This window comes from Tympanuchus pallidicinctus, unplaced genomic scaffold, assembly GCF_026119805.1.
Source record: "Tympanuchus pallidicinctus isolate F22 unplaced genomic scaffold, pur_lepc_1.0 scaffold3, whole genome shotgun sequence".
Lineage (NCBI taxonomy): Eukaryota > Metazoa > Chordata > Aves > Galliformes > Phasianidae > Tympanuchus > Tympanuchus pallidicinctus.
In genome coordinates this window covers 33,608,371-33,625,181 of record NW_026294747.1, presented here as the reverse complement: position 1 = coordinate 33,625,181, position 16,811 = coordinate 33,608,371, and the positions used below count along the sequence as shown (strand labels likewise).

The 16,811-nt window shown below is 35.4% G+C and overlaps 1 protein-coding gene across 4 annotated transcripts in view; it reads left to right on the top strand.

Moving 5' to 3' along the window:
- The window catches only part of HEATR5A (HEAT repeat containing 5A), a 59,469-nt gene that overhangs the window by 36,018 nt on the left and 6,640 nt on the right, over positions 1-16,811 (top strand). For 3 of the 4 annotated variants that reach the window (XM_052694694.1, XM_052694692.1, XM_052694693.1), the window contains exons 21-32: positions 128-317; positions 949-1,118; positions 4,075-4,101; positions 6,052-6,190; positions 7,193-7,372; positions 8,259-8,498; positions 9,139-9,320; positions 10,571-10,639; positions 11,058-11,237; positions 12,750-12,984; positions 13,410-13,658; positions 15,677-15,804. In XM_052694694.1, coding sequence (XP_052550654.1) covers positions 128-317; positions 949-1,118; positions 4,075-4,101; positions 6,052-6,190; positions 7,193-7,372; positions 8,259-8,498; positions 9,139-9,320; positions 10,571-10,639; positions 11,058-11,237; positions 12,750-12,984; positions 13,410-13,658; positions 15,677-15,804 — 1,989 coding nt within the window. The remainder of the gene's footprint in view (positions 1-127; positions 318-948; positions 1,119-4,074; positions 4,102-6,051; positions 6,191-7,192; positions 7,373-8,258; positions 8,499-9,138; positions 9,321-10,570; positions 10,640-11,057; positions 11,238-12,749; positions 12,985-13,409; positions 13,659-15,676; positions 15,805-16,811) is intronic. The other variant, XM_052694695.1, reaches the window with a different exon arrangement.

Sequence of the window (16,811 nt, the reverse complement as noted above, 5' to 3'; positions counted from 1 at the left end):
AATTTGCCTCTTTGTAACCTAAAAGTACAACTTTCGTTGCATTTATAAATTGAATTTCTTTGAACTATCAAATTTCTAAAAGATTTTATCATATACATGTTACATAACTGCTTCTTTTATTTCATAGGCATGGGCACTACACTCTCTGTCTCTGATAGTAGATTTAGCTGGCCCCTTGTACTATGTGCATGTGGAACCTACCTTATCTCTTGTTCTCATGTTGCTGCTGACTGTGCCTCCTACATACACTGAAGTTCACCAAAGCCTTGGTCGCTGTTTAAATGCACTTATTACCACACTGGGCCCTGAGTTGCAAGGTGAGCAATGTACAATATTGTCAGCCTTTTTTGGTTTAGCAACAGAACTATTAAATATTATTTGAATGTATAATTAAAATCTAATATGCAAATATTGAGTTTTTTCTTTCTTGCGGACAGTATTCCACAGGCCATGAGCTCATGCAATCAAGATGATTACTGTTCTTCCAAAAACAGTGTTTCCTTTTGACATCTTTTCCTTGGTTTGGAATTGGCTCTCCAAGCTATGTCTTGGCTGATAATTCTTACGTTTAGCATGAAAATAGAAGGTATTGAAAGCTCAAATGGAAGATACTCAAAGAGTTTGGAGCCAGTCTGTGTCTTAGCTGTGATGCAGATTTGTAAAATTTCACTGGTTAGTGGTGCATATTTTACTGGTGCAAGTAAATGATTAACTTACCTGAACACTGAAATTTCCTGAGTGTGATATCCCTCAGGGCAATGATATCAGAGTATAACAGATATAGGCAGTGTTCTTCAGAAGGATGAGTGATGGATGGCTTAGGAAAAAAGATGAGTTATCATGTTTTGAAAGAGAAGTAGATGTTTTTAAAGAACAAATGAACAAAATTAAGATGTGGGTTTTTTTTGTGGGTTTTTTCTTTTTTCTTTTTTTTTTTTCTGAATATAGGCAGCAGTGCTGCAGTTTCAGCCTTAAGAACTTCCTGTCTCCTGGGCTGTGCAGTGATGCAAGATAATCCTGACTGCCTTGTTCAGGCTCAAGCCATCTCTTGCCTTCAGCAGCTTCACATGTTTGCTCCTCGACACGTCAACTTGTCCAGCCTTGTAAGCTGCCTATGTGTGAGTACATGTTTACTCATCCATATCAATACGATACTAGCTGTATTTTAAAATCTTGTGTTCAGAAATGCTGTAAAAATGCAGAAGTTTTCTTAACTGGAGTAACTGATCATTATGTGATGGTGGGATGTTTCATATCCCCTATAGGCATGTATTCTCTGTGTTTTTAATTATGTACTCAGTTTCTGCTCCATCTTAATGAGAGCACATTCTGTAGAAGTCTTGTTCTTCTGAACTACTTGAAAGTGTGTCCTCATTGAATCCAACTATCTGGCAGAAAATATCATCCATTTTTGCACTGGATTTTTATCAGCTATTTTATACTGGCCATTGTTTTTCCTCTGCTGCATTTATGTTTTTGGGGGGGGGGGGGGGGAGGGGGGGGGAGAGGGGAGAAATCGTCAGTGCGTGTACTAATCAACCAAAACAGTTCTCAGTTTTTTAATCATTTAATCATCATTTTTAATGATGGTGAAAAACTGTAGATTTCTCTATTTTGTAATTTCTGTAGGACTAATTGTTTAGAGTGTTAACTTCTTGGTAGTCAGTATAGCTCTTGTAGACACAAGTAATAGTCTGAAACTAGGTATTTGGGATAAATAAAATTAAGCACTATTTGATAGAAGAGGTGTTTTTTTGTTTTTTTGTTTTAATTTCCAGCCATTTGTTTACTCAAAAGTGCATTTTTAATAGCTGCTGTTCCCAAACACTTAGTTCTATCAAGAAAACAACAATATTTTTCCAGTAGCTATTAGTTAATTGTGTCTTTTTAGGATCTAGGGTTTTTTGCTGTTGTTTGTTTGTAAATAAAACTCTGTCTAATATCCCTGTAAATCAGAGCTGAACAACAACAAAAAAAACAAAACAGAAAAGACAATAAAATGATTGTTGTCTTGTTGTTTGTTTGTTGTTTGTTTTTTAAATTTATGTTGTCTGTCACCATTCTTATTTGTATTTCTCCCTGATTAGCATCTGTGTATCAATAGTAGCCATATAGACCATATGTTGGCTTTGTATAAAGTTCAGGCACCTTCTACTTATCTTAATTTTGCTTGAGTGCAAACATGATAAACTTGATTGTGGGAGGCTGGAAACACTTGGAAGTACAAATTCTTTTAGCCTCACATTGACTTAAGCATGAAATTTGCTGGTTACAGAAGAACTGAAACTTATCTAAAGTGTTCTTTCTTTTAACATAAAACAGCTACAATTTTTTCTGGGTAAAGTGCAGGGTTTTTTTTGTTTTGTTTTTTTTTGTTGTTTGTTTGTTTTTACATTGATAGAGTCATAACAAATCACTTGATTCATTCTCTTGCACAGAGGATGTGTTAGGGTTTGGGATCATTGGAATGTCCATGGAGTTTGCAGTCTGCTTCCATGTACATACAGTCTGATCTCTTTAACTAATAACAAGTAGCTCCAAATTAAGAGGAGGTCATAAAGAAGTCTTCCTGTATGTATGACATAACTGTTATATTTTTTACAAATTGCCTCAAAGTACCAAATAGCGTACCTTATGAATTTTTATATGATATGTATTACTAAATTAAGAAGAAGTGTGTTTCCTTGCTTCTGTATATGTGTTTGTGCATCTGGTAGAAGTGTCGATGTTCATCTTTATCCCAGAAGTTATCAATTGTACAGGAGAGGATTTCACTGAAGTCAGTGGTCTTAAATGGACAGACTTTTCTCATTGTAAGAAACTTGTTACAGAACTAAAACCAGTGTTGCTGATTCTGACAGTTGAGGAAATGCCATTCATGAGCGTTAGAAGCAGAAAATGTTTGAGTATGTGCTTTGCAGATCTGTGAGAAGATAGTTGCACAAGCAAACTTACCCATTCACAAAACTCACCATCTTTCCCACGGAATTTCCTCTTGCTGCATCTCCATCTAGGTAGGGAAGCAGAGCAAGTCATTGAATTGGCCCTGAGATCTGCCTTTGTCTGTACTTGGCATGCAGGGTGACTTTTGGCAAGTCATTATCTGTAAGTGCAAATTTTTATATGTCATGAACAAGGTGTGACGCCCTGTATTTTAGAGTCTTTGAAGGCAAGAGTTAAAGCTAGATATGAGATACTGTGAATATTCACCATTATTTATTTAAGACAGAAAAATAAGAAAAGTAAAGAATCTGTGGTCGGATAAGTGATCTTTAAACTTGCTTCTCTATCCTCTTCCCCTGTGATTTCCAGAAAATTTCTTATTTCAAACACGCTTGCATTAGGCTTGTCAATATAACTGATGTAGCAGCTGCAAGCTACCTCTTCCACCTTTGTTTCCATCCCCTAGACCAAGACATCTCTCAGGACTCCAAAGTATTTAGGCCATTGATCTTGTGACTATTTTAGCACTGATTAAACATGACTCGGGCAAAGGCTTCACCACTTTTTTTTCTTCTTATTGTGTATGTGTTTGTTTGTGTACGTCTGTCATTACAAGCAGCCCTTCTACAGCTTCTTCAAATATCCCTTGTTTGTCAGTTTGATCTTTTTCCATGAGACTTTGCATCTGACAGATGCTTATCATATCAGTTGAGCTCTTTGCTCCAACAGAGTAGAAATTATATGCTTTTCATCATGCCTACCATTAGCTCTAACAATTTTTTTAAAATACAGACTTCCAGAGACCTTGTCTGTGGAAGTTTATGATGTACTGAATATTAATTTTCAGCTGTTAGATGATGAAGATATTTTGAAAACATTGATATGTCATTATGTTGTCGTAGTTCTGGTCCCTTTAAACACTAATTTTAAGCACAACTGGCTTGTGATTTACAGTTTTCAATGTAAAATATAACTGAATCAAGCAAAATAGGTTTTTGGCATGTTTGACATAACATTCTGAACTTTAATATATATTGATTTTACACGTAACGATCTCCTTGTGTGGTTGGTATCACTGATATTTATATTTTTGGTTTTGTCATGACTGGTTTGTCATTTGTTTTTGTGCAGGAAATCTTGTTGGATAATTCTGTGTTGGTAGGTCTCTGTGCCTTGTTAATCCTGAACTTTAGCAGTTTGCGGTGTTGTTTTTATATTTCATCATTTCTCTTTTCCTTTTAACCATTTTAATGTGATTTCTTTTAGCATGTCAGTTGACATAGGATCGTCATCCTAACCTTCCTAACTTTCTGCAAATGACACACTTATATTTCATTTATGTGCTGAGTTAGGCATCATTTTAATCTTAACGTGTTCAGTGTGGAAAGGAAACAATTTGTTCATTTAAATTTGTATGTGGTGCTTGCATTGCTGTGTCTTGTTTAGTCATGTCCTACTCAGACTGTGGGAGAATGAGAGAGATGAAAAATGTGCATCTTGCTTTGTCCTGGGCTTGAATCAAATCCTCTTTTTTTTCCCTTTTAAAAATGAGCATGCAAATTTTGCACGTCCAACTGGCAGTAGAATGTGTAGCCTGCTTGCATAAATGTTCCACTAAAAGCCTCATTTTTTGTTTTTACTGTTTCAATTGAAGTATTTTGCAAAAATACTTACAGTCAGGTTACTTTTCTTTTAGAAGTATGCACTTCTATCTACATGTGCGTTGAATATATTATTTGGAGTGTTGTAGATTTGAGTGCATGCATGAAAATTCATAAGATGACACTTAGTTTTGTGAAATAACAAAGCTGAAATTCTGTACCACTTACTCTTTGTGTACTGAAGTTGTTATTTTAAACAATGTGTTAACTAACTAATGTATGTTAGTTACTTTGACTAACATATGTTGACCTGTTGCTGACTAGTGAGCAGCATGACCATACTGCAAGGTTTCTCTGCAGCAGACACTCAGCTCTGTCAGTTTTAGTTAAAGAATTGTGATGACTTTCACACAGTTGCAGCTTTGCACAATTTCCACAAGGGTACACAATTGATTAGCTGGAATGCATTCCATTTTTTTTTTTTTTTTTTTTTTTTTTTTTGAGTTGTAACCCAAGGTTAAATTAGAACAAGTTCCTTAAATATTGGTGTAGCCAATGCGTGACCACATAGCTGGTTCATTAATCTTTGGCATCCCCATCCGAAAGATCTTAAAGCTGAGTGTAAGCAAATTAAAGAGGCAAAATGCTCTACTCTAACAAAAAACATTGAGGCTGTGAATTTTTTTTTCCCTAGATGTTGGTTTTGTTTTGTTTTGTTTAAGAGGTTTTTCTTGTTCCTGTATTAATGAATCTATTCTCATGTATTTTTTAGTATTAAGTAGCAAACAAACACTACGCTGGTGATGTTAAAAAATATGATGATATAAACTGCTTTTCCTAGAAACTGCTCAGGACAGCTGATTTGTCTCAGTATGATGCATTCACCAGTAACTCCTACCCTTCCTCTCACCTTTTCTAGAATAATTTAATGTAATTTGAGAGTATAATATTTTTTTGTGATGGATTTTGCAGCCGTGTATTTTGTTCTTTCTTATAAACATCCTTGTAGGCATGGAGTTCAAATTTACTAAAGTCTGGTCAATTGGCTCACCCTTGTTTACACTGGAGTATACCTAGTTACTCAGGAAGGTGATTTAAGTATATTTCTCTTGCATTGAGATTTCAAACCCATTATATATACTTTGATTAAGGAATACGTTTGTACTTTGAGACTGTAATTCAGCTGTCATTGAAGTTAATGGCACCTTTCTACTGATATCAATAGGAATTTAATCTGGCCCTAAAACTTTCTTGTAAGTTACATTCAGAGAGAAAGTATTTAAAATACTAATATATTATAATTCATTGTAGAAGTTACAAAATCTTTCATTTGAGTTTAAAAAAAAAAGAAAAGAAAGAAAGGCAGCTGAGCAAAATTAGCATCAGTTCCCTGCTTACTGATTTCACTTATTTTCACAACTGTAATTATTCAGAAATCACTGGCCTTACAGAGGTATGACTGTAAAGGCTTGTTAGCCATCTCACTGTTTCTTTTTGCGTGTTTCAGGTGAATCTCTGTAGCTCATACTTGTTATTGAGACGTGCAGCAGTAGCTTGCTTGCGGCAGCTTGTGCAAAGAGAAGCTGCTGAGGTATCAGAATACGCTGTTGCATTAGTTAAAGAGAGCAGAGAAGACTTTACTCCAGGTACTGTACTGAAGAGATCCAAGAGCTTGACACATTCATAATGAATTTTAAACACATTCTACTATGGTTATGAAAACTTTGCTATGTTCTTGTTGAAGTCTTGAACCCCGAAAGTTTTTTTTCTTCAGTTTTCTATATATTTTGGAACCATCCAAACCCTTCTGGGTGATAAAATGAATATACTTTTGTTTTTCATTTATTGTAGATAGTAAGGGTCATTAATCTAGAAGAGGAAAATGCAGTTCCAAAAAAATTGAACCCTGACTACCCCATAGCTTCATATTCCTGCTTCTCAAACACCTGGCTTTGTAGTCCTTACACACCTTACACGGTTTTCATAATTAGTTTTATTTTCATATATAAATCTCTTCCTAAACTAAAAATCTGTCACTTTGAGAAGGTATACAAGAATTTTTGATGAAAGTTCTGAGAATTAGTTAAGTAATGATTATCAGGTGTCCCCAAAACCCCTACCTTGGGGTTTTGAAGCCGTTTTTGTTGTTTTTATTGTTGGTTTGTTGTTGTTGTTGTTTTGGTTTTTTTTTTTCTTTTTTTTTTTGCTAAAAGGTTTGAAAGTGATCATCTTTATGTACCCTTCTATGAGAATATGGTGGTGATAAATCATTTCACTTCGGATTTCAATTCACACTGGTTTGCAAATTTTCAGAAGATGAGTAATAATAAAAATGTAGGTTTTTGAACATTCTTTTTCAGGAGCTCAGATGCTGTGCTGATTGTAGTGCTGCAAAATTTGGAATAGGATTCTTGTCATTTTCTCTGGGATAACTTTTCCTATTGGTAGTATCATCTGTAAAAGTTCAAAGTTGGTTTTGTACCCAGGCGGCTTAGGCATGGCATTAAAGCAATATAGATTATTATTTCAAAAATATTTAATAACTAGAGGCTTGTTGTCAAGCTACTCTGTGCAGCTTTGTCTAGGGTTTCTGTGGTCATTACTTAGTTTTGGGATGAACAACATTAATCTCACATTGTTCTTTGCAGATATTAATATCAGAGAAATAGGCCTGGAGGGGGCATTGCTGGGCTTGCTGGACAAAGAACTGGATCAAAGATTGTGCCAGGATATCAAAGAGACTCTGAGTCATATGCTTACTTCAATGGCAGTTGAGAAACTCTCTTTTTGGCTGAAGCTTTGTAAAGATGTTCTTGCTGCCTCAGCTGGTGAGTACTAATTGACTCCAGTTCAGAATACAATAAAAACAAAGCCAGCAACAGTACATTATGTCACAGAAGAAAAGTATTCTTCTTGAATGTTCATGAATGTATCATCCTCCATAATGAAATACTGGTCAAAGGTCTAGTGTTAAGTTAAAGGTAACCTAGTTCTTTCAGAAGGAGTGACTTCTTCCATTTGTATTGCCTTTTCACTATTGAAGATGTTTCTGTAAACATTTTAGTATGTCTTCTGTGATGATATTCTAGCTGCATTATTGTCCTAGTGTTAACTTATTTCCATAACAGGACGGGAAGCATAATACATCTGAGCTTGTGAATCCTGTGCAAGTACCTACAAGAAAAATACTCAGGCCATCTATTCTGTGGATGATAGGAACAACAGAGACCATATCAGAAATCAGAATGTTCATATGTTAATGAACATTCCAAGCAGATGGAATTAATTATTATACTGAATATTGTGAAAAGATTTTTTTCTCCTCTCTTTCTCTATTGCTCACTCCCAATCTGTGATAAAGAAGAGAAACTTCTTTGCATTTGAAAGGGCAGTAGTTTCATATGTGTCATTTATTTTAAAATATTTTTTTCCTTCACTTCTTTCCTGCAGTTCTTTGTTTACTTTCATCATACTGATCTTACTTTCCAGCAGGTAGTACTAAAGATGTGAAGACAGCCTTGGTGCACTTTATTTTTAATTCTAGCATTGACTTTCAGACAATGAAATTGAAGAGATTCATAGTGAGTTGGTGGAGGCTGCAGACAGACTTTAACGTGATTCTCTTATAAATCCTTCTGTAATTTTTAACTAAAGTAAAAAAATAAAATTAACTATTTTTCTTTCTTTTTTTTTTCTCCTCTGTCTTAACTACAGATTTAAATACAGTAGCATCAATAGATACCACTCAAGAAGAAGAAACTGCCAAAGTGGATGATGCATCCATATTAACATCTGAAAGTGACGAGAGATTCCATCCTTTCAGTAATCCACGGTGGTCCACCAGGGTTTTTGCTGCAGAATGTGTTTGTAAAATTATAAACCAGTGTGAAAATGCAGGTAGTGCCCACTTTGACATGACTTTGGCTCAGGAAAGGAAACAACGTGATTCGAGAGGTACATCTGAAGCACTGAAAGAATTTCAGAGAATGCAAAATATGCTTAAACTAAGTGTTCACTTTTTGCATCTTAATCAGATTCATCATAAATGTATTGTTTGTACTGCAGTTAGAAGACTACATTGATTAAGGTGTAGAACCACTTCAATTAGTCAAAATACTGGTGTGTCACTGCAGCATCTATACTCATTTTTCTGGTTATAGCACTGTGGTAAATGTGTATGGAGCTATTATTTCTGTGTAGGCATTGGCAATCAGAAGTGATAGCTGGCACCAGTTTGCCACGATGCAATTTGGCTACCTGGGAATATGAAAAAAAAAAAGTGTCAATTTTATGTGTTTATTTAGAAATATTTTCCAAATAAATAAATAAATCATAATTAAAAAAAAACAACCAACTAGAAAATTTGTCTCATACGTGCTTACATGCTGCAGTTTAAACTGAAAAGGAAAGTTCCCTAAATCAGCTAGTATGAAGCATCCAAGTAAAGTTGTTGTATATGTAAAGTGCTCAAAGTTAAACTTTGATGTGTTGTAAAATGTAAAATACAGATTTGGAAAATGTTGGGAGCAATATTATGAAATACGTTGCGTCTATATTTAAATGTTTTGAAACTGGTTTTTGTTTCTTATTTCAGATGACTTTTTAGTATTGCATTTAGCTGACTTGATCCGAATGGCTTTTATGGCTGCCACAGATCATAGTGATCAACTTCGTCTTTCTGGGCTTCAAACATTGCAAATTGTTGTTAGGAAGTTTGCAACTGTTCCAGAACCAGAGTTTCCAGGTCATCTAATTCTGGAGCAATATCAAGCCAATGTAAGCATCATTGCTATTGTCTAATGTTTTCTATAATAATAACTGAGAATAGGTGGGTAGTGGAGCATTTATCCGGATTTAATTAGTGATATCCTGAAGTCTTGTTCAGAACTTCCTTAAATGAATTCTGAATTTTAGAGGATCTTAAGAAACTGTCATTACCTGTAATTAAAAACAACTATTTTTCATTTGTTTTCGTAAACTAACAACAAATGCTCATAATTCCTATACCTGTAATGCGCTGAGACACATCACCAGCTAAGTGTACTTATCTTTTTGCAAAAATCTCAATTGATTTATCATTTGGCTTTTGACAAACAACACATTGACATTTCATTTTCAATGTCAACTCAAAATAGAACTCTTTCAGTATGTCCATAAAATGATGTAGACCATTATCACTAAAATTTTTCTGTAAGTTCTGGGTGAACTTAATTCACCCAGTAAGAGACTCTAAAAATGACATAACTGAACTGAAGGCCTGAATTTACTCAGGGATCAATTCTAGAGTTTAGTTTCATAAATTATAGAGACCAACATTTATAGTAGTACTTACTTATTTTATATATATATGTGTATATAAATCACTGCATAGGCTGATGGTATCAGTGAGGATGGTGCCATTGCACTTGACATAGTTTACATGATCTATTGTACTTTATAATTTCATTCTAAAAAGCATCTGGCTTAAGTCTGAATGTTCCATTGTCATCTAAATCAGCAAGTGAAATTTTCACTAGAAAATAGCTTATCAATGACAGGAGGTGAAATTTCTGTAACCTGGTGTGTTCTTTATTAGATAAATGGAGTTTATGTTTTCTTCTTTCACTTTGTGAAGCTGTTTCTTTCTTTTTTTTTTTTCTTTTTTTTTTTTTCTTTGAGTAAGGAAATGTCACTTGATGTCTTGCAAGTCAGTAGTGGTTTGAAGCAGTGTTTTTGTTTTTTTGTTTGAAAGCTATTCATCAAGTTAAGAACTCAGGAAGGAAGAGGTTTCTATTTCAATTTTAGACTGTGCAAAGAAAAGGAATTACTTTGAGCACTCCTTTCAAGGAGCTTTCCATGTAAGCAAATCAAACAACATAAAAAGTATGAATGCAATTGTCTCCTTGTTCTTGAATCTCACCAAAAAAGTGAAAAATGAAACAGGAAACTATGTTTTATAAAGAAAATTGCAGCAAAGCTTGGCTATGGAAAATTATTCTTTACTTAGCTGTTTCATGTGTATTAAATGTTATGTAACTTCTTTTTAGGTTGGAGCAGCACTTAGGCCTGCCTTTGCTCCAGAAACTCCTCCTGATGTCACAGCAAAAGCATGTCAGGCAAGTGTTGAAAGTCAGAAGTCTTAGGTAATAGACCCTCTGAAATTTTCTTTTTGCTTGATACGTCACACGAGAAAAGGGAAACATTAAATCACGTAGTCTCAAATTCTCAAGATAAACAAAATAATGTCATGCAGGTTACCTGTATATTATAGCATCCCAGATTTTTAATGCACTTCAGAATCTTTTGGGAAACTTCTGTAGCAGCTAATAGTTCAGTTATTTAATTCATCCCTCCTACTGTTTTTGGCTTTTGTTACTTATATATGCTGAACTGTAATTCAGTTTAACACTGGTTATTGTCTGAGAGATAATTATATCTCAATAAAAATGAAAAAAGTTTGACATTTTACAAATGGGGGAAAAAGGAGTATCCAGTGGCATTTGTCTTGTTTCTAACTAACTTTTACAATGCTAGGTGTGCAGTGCCTGGATAGCAAGTGGTGTAGTAAGTGATCTCAATGATCTTCGAAGGGTTCATCAGTTGCTTGTATCCTCTTTGGTCAAAGTGCAAGCTGGGAAGGAGACACAAAGTCAACAGTATAATGAAAGCACCTCAACTATGGAGACGTTGGCTGTGCTGAAGGCCTGGGCAGAGGTTAGTGTGATAACTCTGTAACAGTAGTCTTGATTTTTGATAGGTGGATTAGAACCTTTCAGACAGAATTGTTTCAAAGATCAAAATGCATGCTTCATTAAATAGAAGTTTGTTCTTTGCTATGCTTTGCTATCTCTAAATATATCTCTAATAGTACATAAACACCAGCCTAAGCCAAGTTGAAAAATAACTGTAATGAACGAGACCCTTGGTAAGCTTGACAGTGGCACTGCTATGTAATTCTGCACACATATTATTATACTGTATTTCACAGTATTTCATAGAATCACAGATTCATAGAATTCTTACATCTTGTGATGTCAATTTTAAATTGATGTGGTATAAATTGTTATGGTAAGGTAGTTGTACATATCTATCTTTTTCATGTGCTATTTAATTTTATACAGGTAGCTCTTTCAGCAATGTCAGTTCAGTACTGTCTTGGCTAGCTGCCTTAAAGTCAGCTCACATGAATGCTTATTTTAATATACGTAAATGCAAAGTTGGGTATTTAAAAATAAAAATGTGACAATATATATAACCTCTAAAAGATGTCTGAGAAAGTGCTGATGATGAGCTTGATGGAGGGAATGGATAACCAGCTAAATACGATCACGTGGTTGAGATGGTATTTGTGTAAGCAGAGGGATGTTTTGAAGAGAGCGGGCAATAGATGGCATTTATTTGACAATTTATAGAAACACATACATCTTCTGGTGCCTATAGTGGAGAAAGGATATGTTAGCAAAAAAGAGAAAAGCTAGCAAAGGGGAATAAAATTCTTGAAAATATGTTACACTAGAGTTTTAAGTAGATCAGCTTCTTTTATCTATTCAGGATAAGGTGCCTTTTATCAATTTAAAATGATTACAAAGAGAAGTTTTTTACTGGCATATAACAATAATTGTTTCACTGGTCAGAAGCTCAGGCAGAATTCAGACTGGATGTTAGTGTTAGTCATGATGTTGTAAGAGTTAATGGGCATAAATTGAAACACAGGAAGTTCAATCTGAACATTATGAAAAAAACTTAGCTGCTTTAAAGGTGACAGCACTGGAGCAGGCTGCCTGGAGAGGTTGTGGAGTCTCCTTCTCTGGCGAAATTCAGAACCCACGTGGAGGCTTTCTGTGCAACCTACTGTTGGGAACTTACTTTAGCAGGGAGTTGGACTTGGTGATCTCCAGAGGTCCCTTCCAACCCCTGCAATTCTGGGATTATGTTAACTTTTCAAAGTGAACATGTATAGATTTTTTTTTATCTATACATAACAGCCACAGGAAATCTCTAAATTAAGAGAGTCTCTTCAGCTTTCTAGTGGATTTGAGATATGAGAAACTACTACAAAATAAACTGGGGGTAAGTTTTTGTGACCTGTAATCAAGTAATCTACACCTACTAGACTTGAAGCAGGGACAGATTCTAGGAAATCTTATCATGACCAACTGTTGAGCAAGCATCCTGGTGGCTTTCCAAGTATTAATATTGTAAATGTTTCTCCAACTATATAAACAGGTTTACATAGTTGCAATTGAAAAGCAAAAAAATCGAAGTGATTTGCACAATTACTCCTTGAAAACTGCGAATTCTGCAGAAGAAAGCTACCGAGATGTAACATCTTCAGCCAGTGGTCTTGTGGACTTAGTGCAGGCAGATCTTGGAACACTGAGCAAACTCTGGCTTGCTGCACTTCAGGATTTTGCTCTCTTAAATTTGCCTTCAGAATATGCATCACAACTGCCCGCTGAAGGTAAGGAGGTGAATAAATTTTCTTTTCGTAGCTCACTTGCAATCATTGATGTCCTAGCTGACTTGTGTTAGCTTTCAATAAGATAACATTGCGTAGAGAATGCACATACTTGTGTACTTAAATATAAATAAAGTTTGCTTATGAGTGAAGAGCTTTCAGTGATGTGGAAAGTAGTTTGTTCAGTATCTGTGTTGGTTGGATATTTTTATGGTTGAAAGAAGGAAAAGGTAATTGTATTCCATTCAAGTAAATCAAAATAGATTTCCATTTTCAGCCTAAATTTCAGTATTCCACATTTGAAAGAAAAAAAAAGTCATAAAATATGGTAAACATTTCAATAAGAAGAATCCCAATTTTTGATGAATGAGGAATTATTGTAATTGGAAATAAAATATATCCTTGAAATGTAATTTTTCTTTTTGTAGGTGGTGCATTTTATACGGCAGAGACCATAGAAAGTGCCAGACCTCATTACTACAGCTCCTGGGCTCTGATACTTTATGCTACAGCATTATGGCTTACTAGCACAGGTTTCATTGTTGTGGATCCAGATGAAGGAGTTGCTAATCTCTCTAGACCTGTCACCCCAACTACAATGTGTCAAGATTCTTCTACCAGACCCTCAATAAAATCTCCTGAGGATGTGAATACTGACAGGTTTCATCTTATTTTGGGTTAGTGTATAATCTGTCTTGATTCTGCAATACCAAGAATGTTTATCATTTTTCATTGATAAAGCTGTTTGCAAAAAGTATTTTATTATTCACACTTCACTGCATTGTTGAATTTTGATCGTTTCATAGAAAAATATAGTCAAGTGAATTTTAAGTCCTAGTGACATAATTGTAATCTATTTTCCCGAATGTTTAGCTCACAGTTAGCTACCACAAACTCCAAAGTAAGTGCTTCCTGCTGTGCTCGTAAACATGCAATTTCAGATTGTGTGAACAAACTTTAACACAGACACTTTCTATAGCACAGCAGTTCTTAAGTGTACATTGATAAGTTGTCAACAGTTTATGGGATCCACAGACCCATGCCCCAGGAGAGGGAGAAGGGGAGAAATGGGAAAAAGTAGAGAAATAGGCCTAAAAACAAAACAATGGCAACAAGCTAAGGGACAGAAAACTAGTTTACTACTTTACATACTAGTAAGTATGATATCAGAATGCAAGATATATATATATAATACAATATAAGCTAATAAATCAACTGAAAGGAGCGAGTAAGTGTGTCCAAAATCAAAGGCCTTACTCTAATGCTGAAGGTGAGATGGCTAAGAAGCACGTACTGCAGTGACGAGTTGTAAAAGAAGGGCAGACTCGTGACTTGCGAGCAGTTTTCCCCTCTGAACAGAAAATGGAAACGGAACAGTGGAAGTCCTTGGGGATAGATGGTTCTTCTCTTCTGAGAACCAAGTACCTAGGAAAATCAACAGTTCATGGAAGTGGAGCATTAACTCATAGACTCCCAGTGCTCTACTGGGGTATTATGTTGTGATTTGGAATACTAATGACAAAAATCATAAAACCATGACATCAGTTTACCAAGTCATCACATACTTTGCAATTACAGCTGTGAAACTGAGTTGAGAACATGGATCAGAATTTATATGAAGTTTATCTCCAGTGTCACAGAATGTTATCTAAAGAGTCCCGAAACCTCAGAAAGAAGTGACCAATTTTATGTGGTCTGGAATGTGTGAGCTTAGGTCCGTGTAATTTGCTTGTAGCTGGTGATCCAGCTGTGGTGGTTCTAATTGTTAGCATTTCTGTAAGATGAGAAGAAAAAGCCTCAGCCTTGGAGTTTATGAACTATTGTTAACTTCTGTTATTCTTCTTAGTTACATAAATGAATTCACTTAGGCAAATATTATATGTATGTATTATGAATTTTTCTGCCTGTTGTGGTTTAAAACGGCAGTTAGCTGAGCACCACAGTCATTTGCTCACTCGCCTCTCCTCCTTCCCATGGGATGTGGGAGAGAACTGAGGAGGGAAAAAAAATGCAACAAAATTGAGCCCACATGTTGATATAAAAAATACTAAGGCAGAAAAAGAATAATAAGGGAATAATACTAATAATAAAAATAATAGGAACGATAATACACAAAACAAATGATACACAAACAATTGTTGTCCACCTGCTCACCAATGACTAGCCAGTACTGAAACAGCCGTTGCTTCTCTGGCCCACTTCCCACCATTTTCATGTCGTTTTTTTTTTCCACATGATTCTGTACGGGATGGAATATCCCTTAAACCAGGTTGGTTCAGCTGTCCTGAACACCGCAATTTGTGCCTCCCAAGTCTCCTCACTGACAGGGCAGCATGAAAATCTGAGAAACCGAAGTCTCCTTGACTCTGTTCTGCACTGCTCAGCAACAACTAAAATGCTTGTGTGCTATCAAAATTGTTTGCCTCCTAAATATAAAACATATACCAGCCACTATTAAGGAAAAATGCATTCTGTCCCAGCTGAAGCCACGATAATGCCTATTCATCAGATCTAGAGTGCAAAAGTTTTACTTGGAAATTGTTTTAACTTATTTATAAGAGTTGTTTCCTCAAAATATTAACAGTGGGAAATGAATCCACTTAATATAAAGTGCAAATGCTATTTGTATGTCCGCTCATCATACTATTAGATTACTTTCTAAAATTTTATGATTTGTTTTCTTTGATCCTTACAGGAATTAGTGTGGAATTTCTCTGCTCTCCTCGATCAGATGCAGCAATGGAGAACATTATTGCCTGCTTACATGCCCTGCAGGCTCTGTTTGATGTTCCCTGGCCAAGATCTAAAATAGGTGGTGATCAGGTAATGTGTTATTGATCAGAATCCCAAGCTAACTTAGAAGGATTTAGGAAGAAGCTCCTTATCGTTTAGGTCACTCACATCCATACAGACTTGGTAGTGGACAAGACTGGGCCAGTCTTCCTGAAATTACCTTTTCTTTTCAAAGAATAAGTGGTATAATGCTGTAAACGTTTAGAGAAATGTGGTTTATTCTTAAGAAACAAATGTCATTTCTTCTTATATCTGCAAAACTGTCTTCCTCTTATTTATATTTGTTCTGACCATTGAACTTTTTATATAAAATAATTGTTTTTACATCTAAATAAAACAGGAAAATGACAAGAATGTTTCAAGAAGAGAGAGTGGTATAATCCAAGCTTTATGCTTGGAAATGACTATAGGATTGTTTTTTAAGCTAGACATGATTGTAAAGGCCAAAGGAAAAAAAAAAAGGCTTCTCGAGCAGTAGTAGTGAGATCTGTTAGATGCTTAGACTATAGTTTTAGTTTTGAAAATGGGGAAAGTAACATCTTGTAGACTAATCCTTCATACAATCTATAAAACAAGATACTAGATGTAAGGTTCTAAGAGTGAGTTTGAGATGGAGATTATATGCAGGTTGTAAGGCTGACTGACAGACCAGAAGCAGGTGCTATTCCTAAAAATGAAGGAAGTTTTTGAGAAGAGTGAAGTGCTAATTTTGAGCATGATAACCTTACAGACAAGCCAGATGTAAAGCATAACTTTGAGCAGTATCTCTACTCTTTGAATTGAGCTTTATACCACCTTTTGTGCCACGCAGTTCTCTAACACAGCACAGTTGATGCCTGTGGCTGTGTCTAAGTTCTGCTAACTATTGATGCTGCCTCCAAGGAAACGTACAGGAGGGATTGTAGGCCCAATCGAAGATAGTATTCCTATTGTCGTGAGTTAAGAAGGAATTGAATTCTGCTGTTAGTGGCTATAGGACTTTAATAAAGTGCCAGTTCCTGTGTTTGTGCCAAGAGTACTGTTGTATTCCTTAGAGA